This window comes from Pogoniulus pusillus, chromosome 15 (assembly GCF_015220805.1).
Source record: "Pogoniulus pusillus isolate bPogPus1 chromosome 15, bPogPus1.pri, whole genome shotgun sequence".
Classification (NCBI taxonomy): Eukaryota; Metazoa; Chordata; class Aves; order Piciformes; family Lybiidae; genus Pogoniulus; species Pogoniulus pusillus.
The window spans coordinates 7,240,735-7,259,636 of record NC_087278.1 but is presented as its reverse complement, the minus strand read 5'-3'; the positions used below and the strand labels follow the sequence as shown (position 1 = coordinate 7,259,636).

Genomic DNA, 18,902 nt, shown 5'->3' with positions numbered 1-18,902 from the left:
CTTCTGTCAGCTTGTGGCTCACAGCAGAGCTTCTGCCACGTTCTGTATGTGAGCTGCCAGCCCTGAGACAGAGGCTTGGGGAAGAGGCTGGAAAACATCTGCCTTTGTGCAGCCATGCATGCACAGTACTTGGCAGGCTGGAGTTCAGGGAAGAGTCCAGGATAGAGTGACCAGCTGGGTAGATGAGGAGAGAGGAGTGGACGTTGTCTACTTCAGCTTCAGCAAGGCTTTTGACACTGTCTGTCACACATAACGTCCTCATAGGTGAGCTTAGGAAGTGTGGATTTGGTGAGGGGACAGTGAGGTGGACTGAGAACTGGCTCAGTGACAGAGCAGAGAGGGTTGTGATCAGTAGTGCAGGATCTGATTTGGAGACTTCTGTCTAGTGGTGTTCCTTGGGGGTCATTACTGGATCCAGTCTTGTTCAACATCAACAACTTGGAGGAGGAAGGTGCAGAATGTGCTCTCAGCAGGTTTGCTGATGATACAGAACTGGGAGGAGTGGCTGACACACCATCAGGCTGTGCTGCCATCCAGCAAGACCTGAACAGACTGGAGAGCTGGGCAGAGGTGAACCTCATAAAGTTTAACAAGGGCAAGTCTGAGAGTCCTGCACCTGGGAAGGAACAACCCAGTGCAGCAGTACAAGGTCGGGAGTTGTCCTGCTGGAGACCAGCTCTGCAGAGCTGGAAGTGTGGGTGGACAATCAACATGAGCCAGCAATGTGCTTTTGTGGCCAGGAAGGGCAGCAGTACTTTGGGGTGTATTAAGAACAGTGTGACCAGCAGGCTGAGTGAGAGTCTCCTTCCCTTTTACTCTGTCCTGGTGAGGCTGTGCTTGGAGTACTGTCCAGTTCTGGGCTCTCCAGTTCAACGGGGACAGGGAGCCACTGGAGAGAGTCCAGTGGAGGGCCATGAAAGTAGGGGACTGGCATATCTCTCTTAGGAGAAAAGGCTGAGAGACTTGGAGCTCTTTAGCCTGGAAAAAAAGACTGAGAGGGGATCTTATAAATGCATAGAAATATCTAAAGGGTGGAGGTCATGAGGATAGGGCTGGGCTCTTTTCATTGGTGGCCAGTGAGAGGACAGGGGACAGTGGATTCAAACTAGAACACAGAAAGCTCAACATAAACATAAGGAAAAAAATCTTTGTTTTGAGTGCACCAAAGCACTGGAACAGGCTGCCCAGAGACATTGTGGAGTCTCCTCCTCTGGAGACTTTCAAAACCAGCTTGGACACGTTCCTCTACAACTAGAGAGAGTGATTTGCCATTGGGATGGGCTGCCTAGGAAGGTGATGGAGTCGCCATCCCTGGAGGTGTTCAAGCAAAGCCTGGATGAGGCACTTAGTGCCATGGTCTAGTTGATTGGATAGGGCTGGGTGCTAGGTTGGACTGGATGATCATGGAGGTCTCTTCCAACCTGGTTGATTCTATGTTTCTGTGATCTAGGTGTACCAGGATTAGCAGGAGGGTTGAACTAGATGATCTCCAGACATCCCTTCCAACCCCTGCCATTCTGTGACTGTAATCCTAAATGGGAAGCCAGGAGCCATGGTGCTGTCTCCTGTGGGGTTTGAAGAAAATGAGCAGATGTGAATGGCAGCATTCCTGGGCTTCATCATTCCCTTCACTAGGAAATGAAGTGAAAGGGACTGTCTCTGTGTAGAGAAGACAGGAGTACCACTCCTGTCCTTAATCTCTCTCAGACTCTTCTCAGCTAGCCTAAAGCACCTGCTTGGTGCTCTGGACGTAGCTGGGGGATGCGAGCCAGAGATGCCGGTGCTAAGTGGTGCCAGTCATGGGCCTGCATGGTGACAGGTTTTGTCACACAGGTGGTAACTTGATGGTGAGCTTTCTGTCTCTGTGCACAGGTGAACTGGACACGCTGCCGGGCCAGAGGGAGCGAGCAACAGCCATCCTGTTAGCCTGCCGCCACCTGCCCCTCTCCTTCCTCTCCTCCCCAGGCCAGCGAGCAGTGCTGCTGGCTGAGGCTGCCCGCACCTTGGAGAAAGTGGGGGACAAACGCTCCTGCAATGACTGCCAGCAGATGATCGTCAAGCTGAGTGGGGGCACAGCCATCGCTGCCTCCTAACCCTGGGCTCACCTTCTGCCAAGACAGCCTGGTCACCTGTCAGCCTGGACTTCCTTTCTGGAGCTTAAAAATCAGGAGAATCAAAAAAAAAGTGCTAGGTTAGGGCTGTGCTGATGGGATTGTGGTGGGGTGGGAGAGGGAGGGTTGGGTTGGGTTTGGTTTGGGTTTTAACCTTGCCCCAGGTCTAGCTTTATTAGTCCCCTTGCTTGTTCTCAGGCACTGCAGCAGGAATCTGTCTAGTTTTGGGCTTTGTGACCTTGCCTGGGACTGTTGGGAAGTGCTGCCCCGACCCAGAGCCCCTATCCCTGCTGGCAGGAGTAACCTGCAAGCCCAAGGCATAGAGAAGTGGCACATCCTGTGTTCCTCCTCAGGAGCACCTTGTTCCCTTCCCAAACACTTCGTGGGGAGAGCAGAGGATCTGCTGAAGCCTTGCCTCGTGGATCTGAGGCTGCTCCTGAGGGAGGAAGGCAGCAACTTCCCTGTCCTTGAGTTGCTTTTCAGTAAACTGAAGCCCTTCAGACCCAACTCCAGAGGTGCTCTGGGAGTATCACTTGGGGCCAGTACTGCCCAGCAAATTTCTCTACGGTTTTTATACAGGTTTTTTTTACAGGAGTGTTTGTGGCTTTACGAAAATGTAGGGAATGATGCAGCAAATTTCCCTTCCTCTACACTTCATGCATCTCCTTCCTGTGATGGCTGTATCTGTTTTTTGGCAGAGGACTGGGTTTGTGGCAGCCTACAGCAAGCAGAGCCTCATGGAAGGCTGAGGCATTCCTGGTTATGTGGTGCTGGGTGGAAGCAGAGGTGGAACTGCAGTGCTCTGCACTCAGCATGAAGGGTGGATGCTTCTCTGGTGCCTTCTGATTGATGCAGAAACAATTTTTAGAAACACCTTTTTTTAAAAGATATTAATCAACTCCCAGTCCCAAAACTTGTCTTCAGGTGTTTTTCCCTTCACTTTTCCACCTGCTCAACAGCTCCTGCAGGGACTGTGAGGCACTGGTTCAGGGTGGGAGTCTCCAGCTCTCTTACACTGTTATTCAGAGCAGTTTGACTTGCAGGTGTTGAACTGCCTGTGAATTTCCAAGAGGGTGAAGCAGATTTGGGGCAGGAGAGGGAACGGGTTGCCCTCTTTCTCTCTGCCCCTCCTATTGCATCTCTCCAAAGAAGTGCAAAGTGGTTGCCCTCTCACCTGTGCAAGTGTAGAAACCAACCTTTGGCAGGTCAGGTAGACGTTGCTCTTTCTCCTTGTGCGTAGCTGGTGTGTGCTCAGTGTCAGCAGTTAGAAGCAGTTGGATGCAGGCAGCAACCCAGTCCTATCCTGCCCCAGTCAGGCCAGTACAGCCCACTGACTCCTGCAAAATCAGAACTTGGACTGTTTTGCAAGAAGCTTCTGCCTACATCCAGCTTTTGCAGAGGGGTGGGAGAGCTTGAGCCCCTTCCATAATGAGGGGGAAAACATAGGGGTTAGTTGTGTCCTTTTGAATGAAATCTTAGCATCTGGGAGGGGTTTTGTTCCACTGCAGGAACTGAACACAGGGTAATGCTAGTCCTGGAGTTAGCTGGCTTGAACAAGATGGAAACTGGGGCCGGGAGAAACCAGTCTCCCTGCAAAGCCTGTTGTTACCAGTGACCCTGAGCTACAGCTGCCAACAAAAGCACGGGGACCAGAAGAGACTTCCCTCCCCACTTTATCTGGGGAATAGTTGGTGAGCACCTAACTGCAATGGCCAGCAGCTAGTGCTTTTCACCCTGCTGGTAGGCAGGGGGTCCCTTCTGCCCAGTGTCAGCAGTCAGAGGGGAGCTCATCCTGTTGAGGGTGAGAGGTTGCTTTTTTTGAGTGTTTGATCAGTGTAGAGGATGCTCTGGTTGCAGCCACTGGTTTAGGCAGGCATCCTGAGTGTGCAGAGCAGCTTTGGGTGGGTTTCAGTTGCCTGTTGGAAGTTTCCTAGCTTATCAATGATCCTGAGTTTGGGAGTGGATTACATCCTCCTACGTTTTTCTCCTCTTAAGTGGCTTTCATGCTGTCTTACTGGTCGTGGGCTTTTCCCAAAATACAGAAACCCCTTACCTGTGGCAACCTGCACTGTGTTGCGTTTCCTCAGACCTGTGTCCAGCAGGTGGGAACCTTCGCGCTTTAGTAAAAGAGGAGGTGAGATTCCTGGAACTGAGCCTGCTGAGGCTCCATTTGGTCGGTAACAGGATCACAGGATGTTAGGGGTTAGAAGGGGCCTCCAGAGATCGAGTCCAACCTTCCTGCCAGAGCAGGACCATAGGTAATGGTGAACTGAGTCCTGGGGGATGATCTGCAGGGAGTATGGGCTGAAACCCTGGTAGGTAATGGCATGATCTACAGAGGGTCCTATCGTTGCTGATGCTTCTCTCCCCTCCAAGGCAGAGGATCTTTGCCCTGTATTTTCTATACTGTTTATTTACTTTGCTGCCCATCTGTCCCTACAACTTTTTTATATGTGTGTGTATATATATGGTAACCTCTTGTGTTTGCGGGTGGGAGGAAATCTGTTCATGGATTATGTGAAGAAAGTATATTTATCCACATGGAGTTTGGAGTAGGGATGCTTTGTGAAATGAGGTGCAACTGGTGGTGGGGAGGTTCCCCAGGGAACATATCTGCTGTCTGAAAAACCCTGTTCCAGGGCTCCTAAGCATCTGTTACCTAATAAAGGTGAACGTTACCACCACCTCCTGTCTGCCCTCTTTCTCTTAGTCCTCTTCATCCCACTGAGCATGGATGAGCCTGAAGCATTCTTGCAGCCAACCACACCAGCACCTCAAAGAAACTGTTAGTTGTTTGCCAGGATAACCTGGAAAACGTGGCTATGGGGCTTGTAACAAAAGGTGGTCCCTTGGTGGAGCAAGTGCAATGTGTCTGCCCCTTTGGAAGCAACCCAAGAGCCTGACAGCTTGAGTAGAGCCAGGCAAGGTAGAGCTGGGCCAGCAGCCTGCAATTTTAGAGCATCTATGTGGGAGGAAAGCTTTTACCTGACCTTGCTTAGAACGATGTCCTTTAGCTCCCATCTCTGTTTCTCTGCTCCCCCTGGTAAAACTCTGTCAGAAGCATTAAACTTCAGACAGAAGAGCTCTGTTTGGTTTTTATGTGGCTGCTCGAAGGGTTTTGCAGTTGGCCCTGGAAACTCTCCCCACCATGTCCCGCAGCGGGAGGGGTCAGGGCGTTCCCCAGGCCCTGTAGGAGGGGGCTTTGTACCCTGCTGCCCATGTGGAGTAGTCTGCGGGGTGGGGAGCAGCGTTGCGTCCTGCAGCCAATCCATACCAAGGCCGTACAGTTTAATGCATTGTTTATTGACAAGGTGGAGGCTGGGGCAGTGAGAAAGGGGAAGCTGAGAAGGGGAGGAGGCTGCTCGGGCTCTGCCAGCCGTGCTGGGACAGTGCTTCGTCTTGCCCTTCCCCTCCCCGGCCGTGGGAGCTGGGCTGGGGTGCCTGGTCCCGGCAGGATGTGTGCCCAGCCCTGCGCAGTGTCCGGCACTAGCTCCCGTCTCCTAAGCAGCCTGCTCCACCAATGCGTCCCTGGCTCAGCCCCGTCAGGGGGTGGGCTGAGTGTCCGAGTCTTGCCCCGGTGAGAGAACGGCCTGGCCCGGGGCGCCTCCTCGCCGGTGAAGCAGAGCCGGCAGCACCCACCCCAGCAGCGGCAGGGTGGCTCCGTGGCCAGCCTCCCTGGTGTGCGCTGGACCCACGACGATCCCCTGCGGCGGCAGGCCGGCGGCGGCGCTCGGGTGGGGGGCAGCCCCAGGGCTGGTGCCCAGCGGTGCCAGCTGTCAGACGGTGACCTCGGTCTTGCTGTTGGTGGCGAGGTGCCGGGAGGGCTGGCCGTACAGCGGGGTGGCAGGGATGAAGGCGTCGGGCGGCCCCTCGGAGCGCAGGGCTGCCAGGCCAGGCCTGCGGGGGCCCCGGGGGGGAGCCCCCTCCCAGCTGCCCAGGAAAGCTGGGCCCCCCGGCAGCTTGGGGCCCTTGGTCTTGGCCGGGGGGCAGCCCTCGGGCAGCGCCGGGCTGTCGGCGGGCGGGAAGGACAGGGTGCTGGCAAGGGGCACCTCTGCCCCCCCGAACCGCCTGTAGAAGTCCTCGGGAGCAGTCTCTGTGGGGACAGGGGCACAGCGTCACGCCCGCAGGGACACCCCTTCTGCCGGCATGGGGACACCGAGGCAGGGCAGCGGCGGGCGAGGCTGGGGGAGAGAGCCTGGGTGCTGAATGGCTGACGTCTGGGGTCTTGACCATGGATTAGCTGGGGAGCACTGCTGGATTTGGGGAGACCCTAAGCACCGATTGGCTGTGCAGAGCAATGGGTCTATGAGGGATCCTGAATTCCAGTGGGCTGAGCAGTGCAGGGTAGGATCCTGTGTGCCGATTGGCTGGGGTCAGTGGGGCTATGGGGGAGCTGCAGGTCCTCCACGTCGGCTGGCGAGCCCCGCAGGACTGGGGTGCTCACCCTGCCCGCCCTCTTCTGCGAGCCTCTCCCACCCTTCCCCACCTGCCTTTGAGGCGCATCCCCCCAGCTGCCATCCCTGCTCATGCAACAGTGCCACTCACCTCCAGCCTTCAGGGTGGCGTAGGCAGTATAGGTGGGGGCTGGCAGGGCCAGGCTGCTGCTCAGTGGCAGTCGCTTGTTGTGGTTGTGGGACCGCCCCAGGGAGGGGGCAATGGCCACCGCGTTGTTCAAGGGTGCTTTGTCTAGGGGAGCAGAGGCAGACAGGGGACTTGGCTGTGGGCAGTGTCCTCTTGCTGCCTTTACTCGCCCAAAGGAGCTTGTTTTTCCCCAGCATGCTGATGCCTTACCTGTGTTGCTCCTGGGGGGGCCCTGGGGCAGCCCCTCACCCAGTGGGACCTGCACGCCCGCCATGAGGCCGTCCATGTGCTCAGAGGGGCCATGGCCTGGCTGCTTCAGTAGATCCGTCAGTGTCCTGGGGAGGGGGTGAAGGGCCGTTAGGGTGACAGCCCACCCCAGTGGGCTAACTGATGTGTCTCAGCCCTGAACCCTCTTTGGAGGCAGAGCTGGGCAGCCTGGGGCTAGGAAATGGCTGCTAGAAGTAGCCAAAAAAGAATCGGAGTCTGGCTGGAGCTGAGCCCTCCAATGGCCAGGAGGGGGATGAGGGAGATGCATGGCTTGGAGCAGGCTGCAAGGGTGTGACGAACTAAGCCGGAGGAAGCCAGGTTGTAGCAGCAGAAGCAATGCCTGCGCTCCTGAAGTGAGAGCCTGATGAAGGAGGGAGAGGAGGCGACATCTCCACTCGAGACCCTTCAAAGCAGAGAAGACCTCGAGGAAGGGATTAGAGAGGCCACTTGAGCCTCTTTGGGGATGAGGATGAGCGAGCAGCAGCCTCTGGTGCATGCGCTGTCCCTGCCTAGCGCCCTCCTTGTAAGTAACAGCATTAAACATTAAAGACTATTACATAAGATAAAGCCCTATTTTGTTTAACATTCATGGACAGAGATGCTGCAGTCCCACCGCGACACATAGGCAGCGCTGGAAAAGTCCGGCACTGACAGCGAGTCGCGGTGGGACCGCAGCGCTGCAGGGGCGCGCCGGTGGTGCTGGGGCAGGACACTGTGGCCGTGCTGGACAGGGCACGCCGGTAATGCCAGAGTGAGAGAGCCAGGGGCATTACAGCCTTCTGCAGCAAGTCTTGGGACAGGATAGGGTGCTCCTGTCAAGGCAGGGCTTTGCCCTGAGGGGACCTGCCATTCTCCTTGCAGAGACCAGCCCTGTCTGACAGCAACCGAGCACCAGTACATACTGGAAGGTGACCAGCTGGAAGGCAGCTTGGCAGAAAAGGGCCACAGGATCCTGGCGGAAACTAAGTTGCCCACGGACCAGCAATGCACCCCTGAGGCAGAAGCATCGAACGGGTCTCCTAGGCTACACTAGGCAAACTGTTGCAAGCAGGTCCAAGGAAAGTGATCCTTCTCTGCTTGCTACTGGTGAAGCCACACCTGGAGTCCTGACTCCAGTTCTGGGCTCCCCCACTACAGGAGTGACACAGGCATACTGAAGAAAGTCCAGTAAATGGCCACAAAGACATTGAAGGGACTGGAGCATCTCTCCCATGAAGAAAGGCTGTGAAAGTTTGGACTGTTCAGTCTGGAGAAGAGAAAGCTCAGAGAGATCCTATTGATGTAAGCGAACATCCAAAGGGAGAGTACAACAAAGACAGTGCCATGCCAAAAGTGAGCAGCCAAAGGGAGGGTGCAACAAGTCAATGCCATGCCAACAAGGGGTGGTGGGTGGAAGCTGAAGCACAGGAAATTCTGTTTAAACAGAAGAAGCAACCTTTTTTCCTGCGACTGTGGCTAAACACCGCCTGGAGAGGCCGTGGCACTTGCAAGCTGCAGCTGCTCAAACCCTGCACCTCCACAGGAGCCTTCCTGCAGCTGACTGACCCCAGCTCTGAGCCCAGCCAGGCTCCTCTGACACCTGCACCCAGAGAAGCTCCAGGCACAAGCGTGGGTGGGCAGCAGGCTGTACCCAGGCAGGACTAGGGGAGAGGCATGTCCCCCAAAGCCGTGGGCACGGGCTGTCAACCCGAGGAGCTGCCGCCCTGTCAGCTGCCACCTTCCCTGGGGTGCACTGCTTGCTGTCCCCCTCCCCACTGGCTGCTGCCTGTCCCTGGGGCCCAGCACTCAAACAGGCTTGTTTCACTGGGAAGTTCAATGTGATTTGACCTATTTTTTTTATTATCTTTTTTTTTTCCTTGGGTCTATTTATGAAGCTTGAGCAATCCTTTATATGTGACTTCCTCTCCAGATAAATCCATCTCTCTCTGGTAAGCCTGCCCTCTGTGCCAGCTGCCCGGGGTGTGTGGACAATAACAATTAGCAACACGGCACGAGCAGCTCTTGATGAGTTGTTTTGAGAAGCATACATGAGCTGTCAGTGCTGGCAACACCTGGAGTCAGCCCCTCCACCTTGTACACAAGCCATGCCACCAGCCAAGGGTGCCAGCAGAGTTCCTGAGGGCTGCATCACCCTCCCTGTCTCCAAGAGGTACAGTGGACCCGAAGTGTGACACTACACTGAGGAGTTGCTCTCTCACTGTATGTTGTTTGGGGGGGGGTGGGGGCAGTGGTTATGAGCCCCAGCCTGCTCCCCTGCCTGCGGGACCTAGATAAGGTCTGGTTGCATCTTCTTAAGTCACCCAGCAGCCTGTGGCACCAAAATGACTCTAGGGTGCAGGTGGAGAACACTGGGTAGATGCAGTTTTAAACCTGCACTGCTCATCTGCAACAAAACACTATCAAGTAGCACCACTGAGGTCTCCATCCACCCCAGTGGCTACGACTGCTGAGTGCATGAGGCTGTTTGTGAAGGTTTCTTGCCTCTCAGCTTGACTGAGCACAGCCTTTTTCATGCAGACATGCAGCCGCCTCTGTGGCCAGCCTAGTCCTGCCAACAGATGCAAACGAGGTCCCCCAAACCAGCCCTGAGAACAAGTGGCAAGGCAGATCTAGGAGCAGTGATGATGGAGGCTAAGAAAGCTTCACAGCAGGAGCTGGCATCCAGTGCCACACCTCACAAGCTAAACAAGGAAAAGCCTGCGAGTCCTGGGCAAAGAAACAAGGAGCAATGGAAGGAGACACAAGTGCAGCCTCTGGAGAGGAGAAGTGATGGAGTGATGGCCCAAGATGGAGAGAACCCTTGGAGGAACACAGAAGGTGGCAACCACCAGCTGAGTGGGGCAGAGACGTTTGAAACAGAGGCATGGTGGTGGAGGAGATGTGTGGCATACTGCGGTTGTGGGTGGGCTGGCACCCTGACTGCCCACTCTGCCGCCACACCCAGAGGCAGCATCATCTTCACCTCTCGGCGGGGGGACATTTCCCATGGCATATAGAACACCTGCAAGGGTCAGGGGCTGCCCACCTGTGTAACTGAGCAGCAAGGACACCGTAGCATACCCACCCAGTGGGGCTGGGACACTGAGAGATACTCAGGAAGGCTCCGGGGTAGCAAGGTGCCTTTGCGCAACTGGTGCTGCAGCAGTGGTAACGGAGCTTAGGCAAAGCAGTGCGCCATGGGAGTGAGCTCACCTGGCTGGACACTCGATCCAGTCCAGGAACAGGTTTTACCTGCCTCATGGATCTGAGTCCCCTCTCTTGTTCCCCAGAGAGCCCGGGCAGCACGTGACAACTTGCTGCCTGCTAACAGCAATTCACTGCCACCTGCTACTGTGGACAACAGCCACAGGCATGGCTACGGGTGGGAACATGACCAGAGAAACACTCAGTGCAGTCAGATGCACTCTGGGGCTGGGTTTTGGTACATGCAAGTAGTACAGGGGAACACAGGGAGTAAAAATCCAGCATTGGGGTCTTGGCTACTGCAGCTGCCAGGGCACCTGTTCCCATCAGCTGTTTTGCCCCTCTCCAGCATTCCCACTGTCCTTAAGAGTCTGCTTCTCATCCAGCTCTTCCCACAGGGATGTTCACCCCAGCCATAATCTACAGTACCCCATCAGAAGGTTTCAGAGGGAGGTCCAGGGAGTGTGCTTGCTCTCACACAATGGGCATAGCCAGATCCCAGAGGCCCCCAAGGACCTGATGTCCCTGGGGATACAAGTCCTGAAGAAAAACACGGGCAGGTGTTACTGACTCAGCACAAGGTTTGGACAGGCGAAGTGCCTGGAACGGGTGCCAAGCGTGAGCTGAGCAGGAAGGAGAGGGGTTTGCAGGAGATGCCATAAGGCTCTGCAGGAGGAAGGCAGGTGAGGAGGGGAGGATGCACCAGGTAGTGACAACTGCTTGGGTGCCTGCTTGCCCGGGTGGACCAGTAGCCTAAGTTGAGGGGAGAAGATCGGTTGGAGGCTGCTGAGGCAGGACACACTGGATAAGGGCTCAGGTGTCTCCACCTGGGAGAAACCAGTGGGGTTTCTGGCCCTGGTCACTATTCCTGGTCACTCCGGCCAGGACCAAGATCAGGACCATGCGGAACACCTGGAGGTGCAGAAGTGGTTGACTTTGCCCCCTCATTTGGGAAATGCTGCAAGCAGCAGTGGTGGGAGCTGTCCGGGGCAGCAGGCAGCACTTCGGAAAAAACCCGGCAGGAAGGAGGGATGGGAATGGTTACTAAGACGGCCGTGCAAGAAGGAGCTGGCCCGAGGCCACAATGCGGTGCCTGAGGAGCAAATGAGAAGCTCCTACCTGAGGCTCCGTAAGGGAAGTGAGATGGCATGGTCCATGCTTTGGGCCACGCATGGGTACTGGAGTGAGGCAGGTAGAAATAATCCCTCTCTCTCAGAGGTGCCAAGATTAAATGTATTGCCTGGGATGACCAAGCACACAGTGGGATGGAGGTGACAGCATTCCTTTTCAGACGCCCATGCCATGTACCCAGCCCCTGACACTGTCTCCATCAGCTCAGCACCTGGGAAGCCACACTGGCCTGGTGCTGTGCCTGCACCTGATGCACCATTCCAGCCCTACTGTGGCTTGCCAGTCACTGTCCCCACAGAACCAGAGCTGCTTGTGGCTTATGCAGGACACAGGAGACGGCAAGACCTCTCCTGCCTTCTGTACTGATAGAGGTACCCTTCTGATTTTGTTCTGCAAAGGCAGGCAAGGAAAAATTCCCCCTTTCCCAGTCTGTATGCCAGTGCCTGAAAGATGTGTGGCTTTACAGGGAAATGGCACCAGCCTCCCAGACTCATTGGGAAAGTTTGGACTGGCACAAGAGGGAGGGGGACGTGGGAAAACATACGGCTCTGGCAGTGCAGAATTGAGCCTACCCGCAGCAAACAGCCCCACAGTGAGCCTGGCTGTCAGCTCGTGATGGCAGAAGGGCTGAGGACCTGGGTCTAGGTGTCCCAGGGACTGGTTCCTCTCCAAGTGCAGTATCTCCTTCCCAGGAGGTGGAGGGGGAGACCAAAAAAAGACTCGGTGGAAGGGGAGTCGGGAGGCTGGCAGAGGCTGTATTGATCCTGTCAAGGTGCCAGCACTTTCTCAGGTGACACGGCTGGGCAGGCACAGGCGTGCAGCACTGAGCCAAAGCTTCAGTCCCCCCAAAACTGCCTCGTGGCACTCAGGAGGGCCATGCAAGCCCCATCCATGCCCAGATACAGCACTTCTCCAAGCCTGGGGGGCCAGCTAGCTGGGTGCAGTGGAATGGGGTGCAGTGGATCCAGAGTTAGGATGCAGCACCCGGTGGCTGCCCAAGCCGCAGGTGGGCAGGGGGAGGCAGGGCCCCCGGAGAAGCAGTGAGGGTCTCCACGCTGGGGATATGCAATCAGGACAGCTCCTTCCATGTCCCATGATATCATTGCCTCCAGCCCTGTTTTGGGGTTATTCTAAAGCTAAAATCCCTGACCAAAATGGCATAAAAATGAGTTTATCACAGGCTTGCTGTCCTCACTGGGAAGATTCAAAGTAGAGTCTGCATTCTGCTGCTCAGCGAGGTGCTGGATTTGGCTCAGCCTCTGATGCCTCTCTCTGCTCCTTCAGCCCTTGCTGGGTCCCATCCTCATCTCTGACCCCTTGATTCCGGGCACCCAAGGCATGACCATGGCACAACCACTCTGGTTTTATCTCGGCCCTTGTGCACACATGTGCACACATGTGCATTGTGTGTCTACCAGGGACAGGCTGAGGAGGGACAGCTCCGAGTCAGAGCCACAGGGACAGAGCTGCAGTGGGGATGCTGAAGCTGCCAGCAGCTCCCAAGTGTTAAATTCATTGTATGTGATGGGTGGGGGGGGAGGGAAGATTTAAAAAAACGAGGGAAAAGAAAAACCTACCTAAGCAGGGGAGCTGTACATGACACTGAGGGAGAAACAAAGCTCCGTGGCTGAGACCACCAGCCCTGCCCTCCCTTGCCTGGCCTTGCCTGCGTGTCCTGCCTTATCCTGCCACACCCTGCCCGGCTCTGCCTGGCCCTGTCCCTCTCCCTCCCAGGCTAGGGGGATCACATGCCCCTCCTGCCTATTCCCATGTGCCCCGATGGCGGGCATACGACTCTGCTGCCCCCAGGGAAGCTGCTAGTGAGTGCACCCTGCACGGCTGAGGCCTGGCCACTTGTGACAGCTCAGTGCTGGAAGCAGGGAAGGGGTGAGAAGCGTGTATCCGGCGCCAGGAATGGTGTGGGAGGGAGAGGGGAAGATGCACTTACAGCTACAGGAGCTAGGAGAGATCTGGGGGAGGCACGGGGGTCTGCAGTGCCAAAAGTGTGCCTGACATCCCAACCTCCCCCTGTCAGCCCTGCACTCAGGTCCAGCAGAGGGCTAAAAAGACAGGGACTGGAGCCACAGAGTGTGAGGATCAGGAGTGGAGGCTGCCCAGCTTTCCACTGTAGGCTGAGCCCCAGGAGCTGTGCAGCCTGGTCCCTTCGTGAAAGAGCTACATCCCACCCTGCTGCACAGAGGCAGGCAGCTGTGCACACCCTTCACTCACACACACACACACACATGTGTGCACACACACACAGAGCAGTCACAGCAGAGCTCTTTGCTGTCTCCTCTCCCACTGCTCTGCCAGTGAGACTGAGTCCAAGGGGACTGCAGTCCCAGGTCACCCCATGCACAGCTGGACCGGGTCTTGCTTTCCCCACACATTGGACCGCAGCTTTGGTTAGAAGGGAGGAAGCCACATCCTGTAGCCTGCTTTTCATCCACCCCTCTGGCTGTTGGGGTGGCTTTCCTGAGCTACGGACAAGCCTCCTCAAGGGATGGAGCAGATCATTGTGAGAGGTCACCATACACCCTTGTGTGATGACCCCTTTGTGTGGAGGCTGTCCAGGCTGGCAGCCTGCCCTGCTAGAACAGGTTGAGGGGCTTACAGCCGTCCACCCTCTTGGTGTCTCAGCATGCTGGGATGGGGGTTCTAGGGATCTCACTCTCTTGGCATCCTCAGTGTGAGGCCAAGGCTCACCCTATGCAAAGGGCTAGAGACATGAACTGCCACCCATGGGGGGATCAAGCAGGGCAAGTGGAGGAACTGGACCCCTTTACCTGGAGACGGTCATCTCTGTCTGTGGACCCTGTGCCTTCTCCAGGCCCAGCTTGGTGAAGATGCCCACCAGCACCATGATGGCCACCACACCGCAGATGATGTAGACGATCATGTTGGGCTTATCTCGAGCAGGGTCCTCGGGGGTCTCATCCACCCGGGCAGGCGGCTGGCCGGTGTTGACCCAATTGGGGGTGTCATAGTTGGAACAGCCACTCTGGTCCAGCCGTCCGGGCTTGAACTGGCAGCAGAAGCGGTACCCACAGGTCCCGCAGCAGTACTGGTAGATGCCAGCGTTGCAGTTGAATGGCGGGTCCCACTGCCCCATCACGTCGTAGTAACCGCGGCAGCGATCTCCCCCCGCTGGTGCCGCCCCGGTGGGCGCGGGAGCCGTGGACTCCACCGCCGGTGCCTGGCTGCTGTTCCCGTTCTCACCGGGCACCCCGGTGCTGGGCTCGCCGCTCCACACCCGGCCCGGCTCCAGCAGCACCAGGCAGCAGATACCCACGACGTAGCTCGGCTCCATCCGCCCGCGGCTCCGGGGGGCCATTCGGGCGAGGGGGCGAGTTAGAACCGTTCGCCCAGGACCGGCCGCATGGCCGCCGAAGAGATCCCGTGGAGAAGAAACGGGCTGGGAAGCAGGGGTGGGGGGCAGGGGAAGTGATAGGGGGGAAGGCGAAAAAGAGGGTAGAAGGAAAAAAGAATTGGGGGAGGGGAGGGGGTTGGAAAAGTGCGAGGGGACGAGCCCCCTCCCCGCCTCTCCCCAGATCGGCGGACGGGCAGAAATTCAGAGCAGGAGGCGAGGCGGGCGGCGGGAGAGAGCCGTCCCCTCCCGCCGGCCGAGGAGGGGACGCGGCGGCGGCGGCGGGCAGCGGGAGCGGGCAGGCTGGCGGGGGGCAGGCGGCCGCCCCATCCCCGCGCCTCTGCCCGCGCCTCCCGGCACCGCGCTCCGCGGAGAAGAGACGGCAGGAAAGGAAAGGAAAGGGAGAAGCGGCGAAAGCCTTCGCACCGGGCGGGAGGAGCAGGAGGAGGAGGAGGAGGAGGAGAAGGAGGAGGAGGGCGGGGGGAGGGATCCGGCGCGGCCAGCGAGGAGCAGGGGGTTCGGCTCCCCCGCCGCCTGACAGCCTCCCGAGGAAACCGGAGAAGGTCCTTCACCGAGTCCTCTGCCAGGCTTCTCGCCGCCACCGGCAGGCAGGACGCCCGTCCTCCCCGTCGGACTGCCGCGGAGGGCAGCCGGGCACGTGTAGCACCCGCCCCACGCTGCCCCCTAAGCAATCCCACCACTGCCGCCCGGGGGCTGCGGGCTGAGGGGCGGCAGCTTGGCACGTTGCGGTGCCAGACCGGTGTGTGCTGGGCAGTGGGGTACACAGTCCCTCTGGCAGCCCCAAGTTGAGGGCCACCACGCAGGGAAGAGCAGCAGCCCCAGACCCCTGGGAGTGTCAGAGGGGAACTGTGAACGGGGAATGTGCAAGCTGGGCCAAGCTGAGGGCTACTGGGGCACCCCCAGAGCTATGATGATATTTAGCAAGCCTCTGGACACCCCTTGTTTGAGCTCCAAAGGCCAGACCTGTGTGGGACATACGCACCCACTGCTCTGCTCTCCGGTTGGTGCCATCCATAAGGATGGCATTAATTCACACTGCCATGTCCCTTCCCAGAAGAGTGGAATTTTCTTCTGCTGCTCTGGGGATTTTGCACCAAGAGCAGGGTGGGGAAACAGAGGTATCATCAAGCCCTTCTCCCAGCACTTGCACATTGTGCAGCCTAGGATAAGGGTGGTCAAGGCAAGGAGTGGCAATACATGGGAGCTCCTCCTCATCCTCTCTGGGCAGTCCTACGACCTGTGCCAGAGAAGGGCAGCAGATTCAGCATCACCAGTTTCCACTTCGGGAAATAATGTCCTCCCTGCTCTAGGAGAGAGCTGCTGGATACTGCCTCCTTCTGCCTTGCCCTGTTGGTACCTTAATCCAGGGGATAGGGCTGCCTCTGAGCTGCACAGTGCCGACACAGGAACTCTGGCCCCCAGACAAGCAGTGATATGAAAGGCTATTGTAGTGATGGAGGTGGGATTAAACAGGTCATGGAAGTCCAGCACTTCTGAAATGCCTCCTTCAGACCAGTGCCGAATCACCCCCCCAGGTGGACCAGCCTGTCCTCAGGGCCCATCTCTTACCTGTCCACCACAAGTGGTAGGCTGAAGGTCTCACGCTGACATGGAGCTCCTGCAGAGACACCTGCCTTGGCTGAGGACTCAAACAGGCTCCTATGGGCACACAGAGCCAGATCTGGCTGTCATGAGCTGTTCAGGTGGGAAAGTGCTGTGCCATGTGCCACAACGGGGAATGATCACACCATCATCATCCTCTCCTTGCATCGCATTGACGCGATGTTTCAGGTCAGAGCTTTGCACGAACAGCTTCCCCTGCCATGAGGGTGAAACGCTGCTGTCTTTTGCTGCAGGAGGGATTTAGGGGATAAAATATCCTCTACTCAGTCACCAAGCCTGGGGCCTGCAGACCCCCAGCCGCTTCCCATCTGGAAGCTGGCAAAAGCCAAAATCATTGAAAACATGGATAAGGAGAGCAGCTGGAGCCTGGGACTTGTCCAATAGGCCCCCAGTGCTACAACCTAATAGAAATCCATTAGGTAAGGTAGCTTGCAGCCTCCAGAGCTTCTCAAAAGAGATGAAAAGCCAGTGAGGTGGAAGAAAAGGCACATCTCCAAAAGCCACACTTCCCCTGACTCTCAGAGGGGCTCTCTGATTAAAAGCCCCATCGGCTGGAAGTTGCAGACCTGGGGGTCGTTAGCACTAATAGCCAACAGCAGCACAGGCCTTGAGAGAAGCTGTGCAAGCAAAGTTTGCTGTCTGCCCAGGTAATGCCAGCAATCATTTCCCAGGCACCAGGCGATTGCTCCCGACATGCGTGTGAGCAGAGCCTCCCTGAGAGCCTGGAGGCTTTAGCAGGCTGTTAGCAGGCTGAGCGAAAAACTAGCCAAAATTGAGGAGTCTGCTGGAAAATGGTTGTTTGGTGTGACCTGGGAGAAAGGGAATGGTTTTAAGGGAGAGAGGATGTTTACTGAGTGTAAAGCAGCGGATTCAAAGGGTCTCTGGGAGCAAAAGGGAGGGAGGAAGAGCTACTTGCAGGCATCATCTTCCTGTTTCTACCCAGAAGGGAACCAAATCCAAGGGCATGGTGTGGAGGACCACCCCTTTGGCACATCCCCGGTGTACAGGGCAAGACCCAGCAGGGTCTGGCTTGGTGCAGCACTGGCAGCCAGGGGCTGCAGCCCACAGCCCTGCTGAGCTGTCAGCTCCTCTTCATCAAATCAACAACATGGCCACTAGCTGCATCCCAAAAGGGAGGGGGCTGCGGGAGGGAAATCCTCTGGCCTGGAACCCACACCTCACCTACCGAGAATCAGCAGCAAGCACACGTAGGAAAACACAAGTCAATAGAGACTGCCAGAGAAAAGATGAAGGATGTGCTTGCAATATTTGCAAGCACTTCTGGGGATGGGGAATTGGGAGAGGAGCTCCAGCAGCCTTTGGCCATGAGCCTTGGAGGCAATCACAGAACTATCCCCTGCAGTGACAATGCCACCCAGACTATAGAAGGGTGTCTCTGTGCCTGCAGAAATAGGATACGGGCAGTTCAACACTGACTGGAAAGGGATACACCCAGTGTTGACACTGAAAACAGATTGTTTCTGGCAGGGCACAGCAATCTGGAGATCCTTTCTGTCACAGCCAGAGAGCCCAGAAGCCCTAAATCCTCAGTGATCACAGGGGTGCAAGCCAGGCAGAGCTGCCAGGCGCTTCCCCAGGAGGAGGGAACCATCACCATCAACAATGAGAAGTAAAGCCACAGAGGCCTCTAAGTGCAGAAGGCTTTGGGGTGGAATTGGCTGCTGGAGAAAGCCAGCGGTGGGTGACTGGAGCCCCAGAACTACCCAGGGAGTCCCTTCTAGAGGTAGGGGATCAGAGACATTTGCTCCAGAAAGCGATTTTTGCCATGCAGGACCCAGCCAGCCCACAGACCAAGGGGTGAACAGAGGAAAGGGTGCTGCTGTGGGGTGGATGCCCCACACAGAATTGCTGTGCTTAGGCAGGAGGGCTCCTTTCAGCTAACATCTCCTGCCCGTGTGCTGAGGAGCACTGCCAGAGTGGGTTTTGTCGCTTGCAAATCAGCCTGACATCATCAGCTGGGAAGAGCTGAAGGCGAAGGAAGGCTGTCAGGAAGAGCTTCCAGCACGCACTGCAGCGCTGTCCCCTGCCTGGAGGCAGAGGAAAAAAGCAGAGCTCCTTATGTCCCTGGGAGTACTTGGGGCACTGGCATTCCTCATACCTCCCCATACCCAAGGACACCCCAGAGAAACCTGTTTCATGCAAACTTTCATCTACTGAAGCTGTTGCAGTTCCAGCTAGAGGTAGAACCAGAGGTCTCCTCCTGTTTGTCTTCGCTGTGGGGAAAATGCCTTTGACCATAAGCATCCCACTGGGAAGTCCTGTGTCTTCCCAGACCTGCTAAGACTGGGCTGAGAGATCTCCAGGATCAGGTGCTGGGCTAAAGCACAGTAAGATGCTGCTCCCCTCTGCATGTCCTCATGGATTCAGCAGATGAGGGAACCCACAGGAGAGCTTGGGCTTCTTGTGTCAGTGATCACAGGATCACAGGATGTTAGGGGCTGGAAGGGACCTTTGAAATCACCTAGTCCAATCACCCTGCTAGAGCAGGATCACCTAGAGTAAACCACACAGGAACACATCCAGGAAGGTACTGAATGCCTACAGAGAGATGCCACAACCTCTCTGCATAGCCTGTTCCAGTGCTCTGGTACCCTCAA

At 56.7% G+C, this 18,902-nt stretch overlaps 2 protein-coding genes across 2 annotated transcripts in view; one reads left to right on the top strand and one right to left on the bottom strand.

Moving 5' to 3' along the window:
* The window catches only part of SREBF2 (sterol regulatory element binding transcription factor 2), a 29,834-nt gene extending 25,039 nt beyond the window's left edge, over positions 1 to 4,795 (top strand). The window contains exon 19 of the mRNA XM_064155133.1: positions 1,873 to 4,795. Within this exon, the coding sequence (XP_064011203.1) occupies positions 1,873 to 2,093 (221 nt within the window). The 3' untranslated portion in view covers positions 2,094 to 4,795. The remainder of the gene's footprint in view (positions 1 to 1,872) is intronic.
* A 598-nt stretch (positions 4,796 to 5,393) lies between these two features.
* SHISA8 (shisa family member 8) lies at positions 5,394 to 15,002 on the bottom strand. Its single transcript, XM_064155132.1, has 4 exons — positions 14,060 to 15,002; positions 6,903 to 7,027; positions 6,657 to 6,797; positions 5,394 to 6,204 (listed from the first exon to the last, which is right to left on the bottom strand). Exons 1-4 carry the CDS (start codon positions 14,605 to 14,607, stop codon positions 5,888 to 5,890), a joined length of 1,131 nt encoding a protein of 376 aa, XP_064011202.1. The 5' UTR covers positions 14,608 to 15,002; the 3' UTR covers positions 5,394 to 5,887.
* Between the last annotated feature and the right edge of the window lie 3,900 nt (positions 15,003 to 18,902).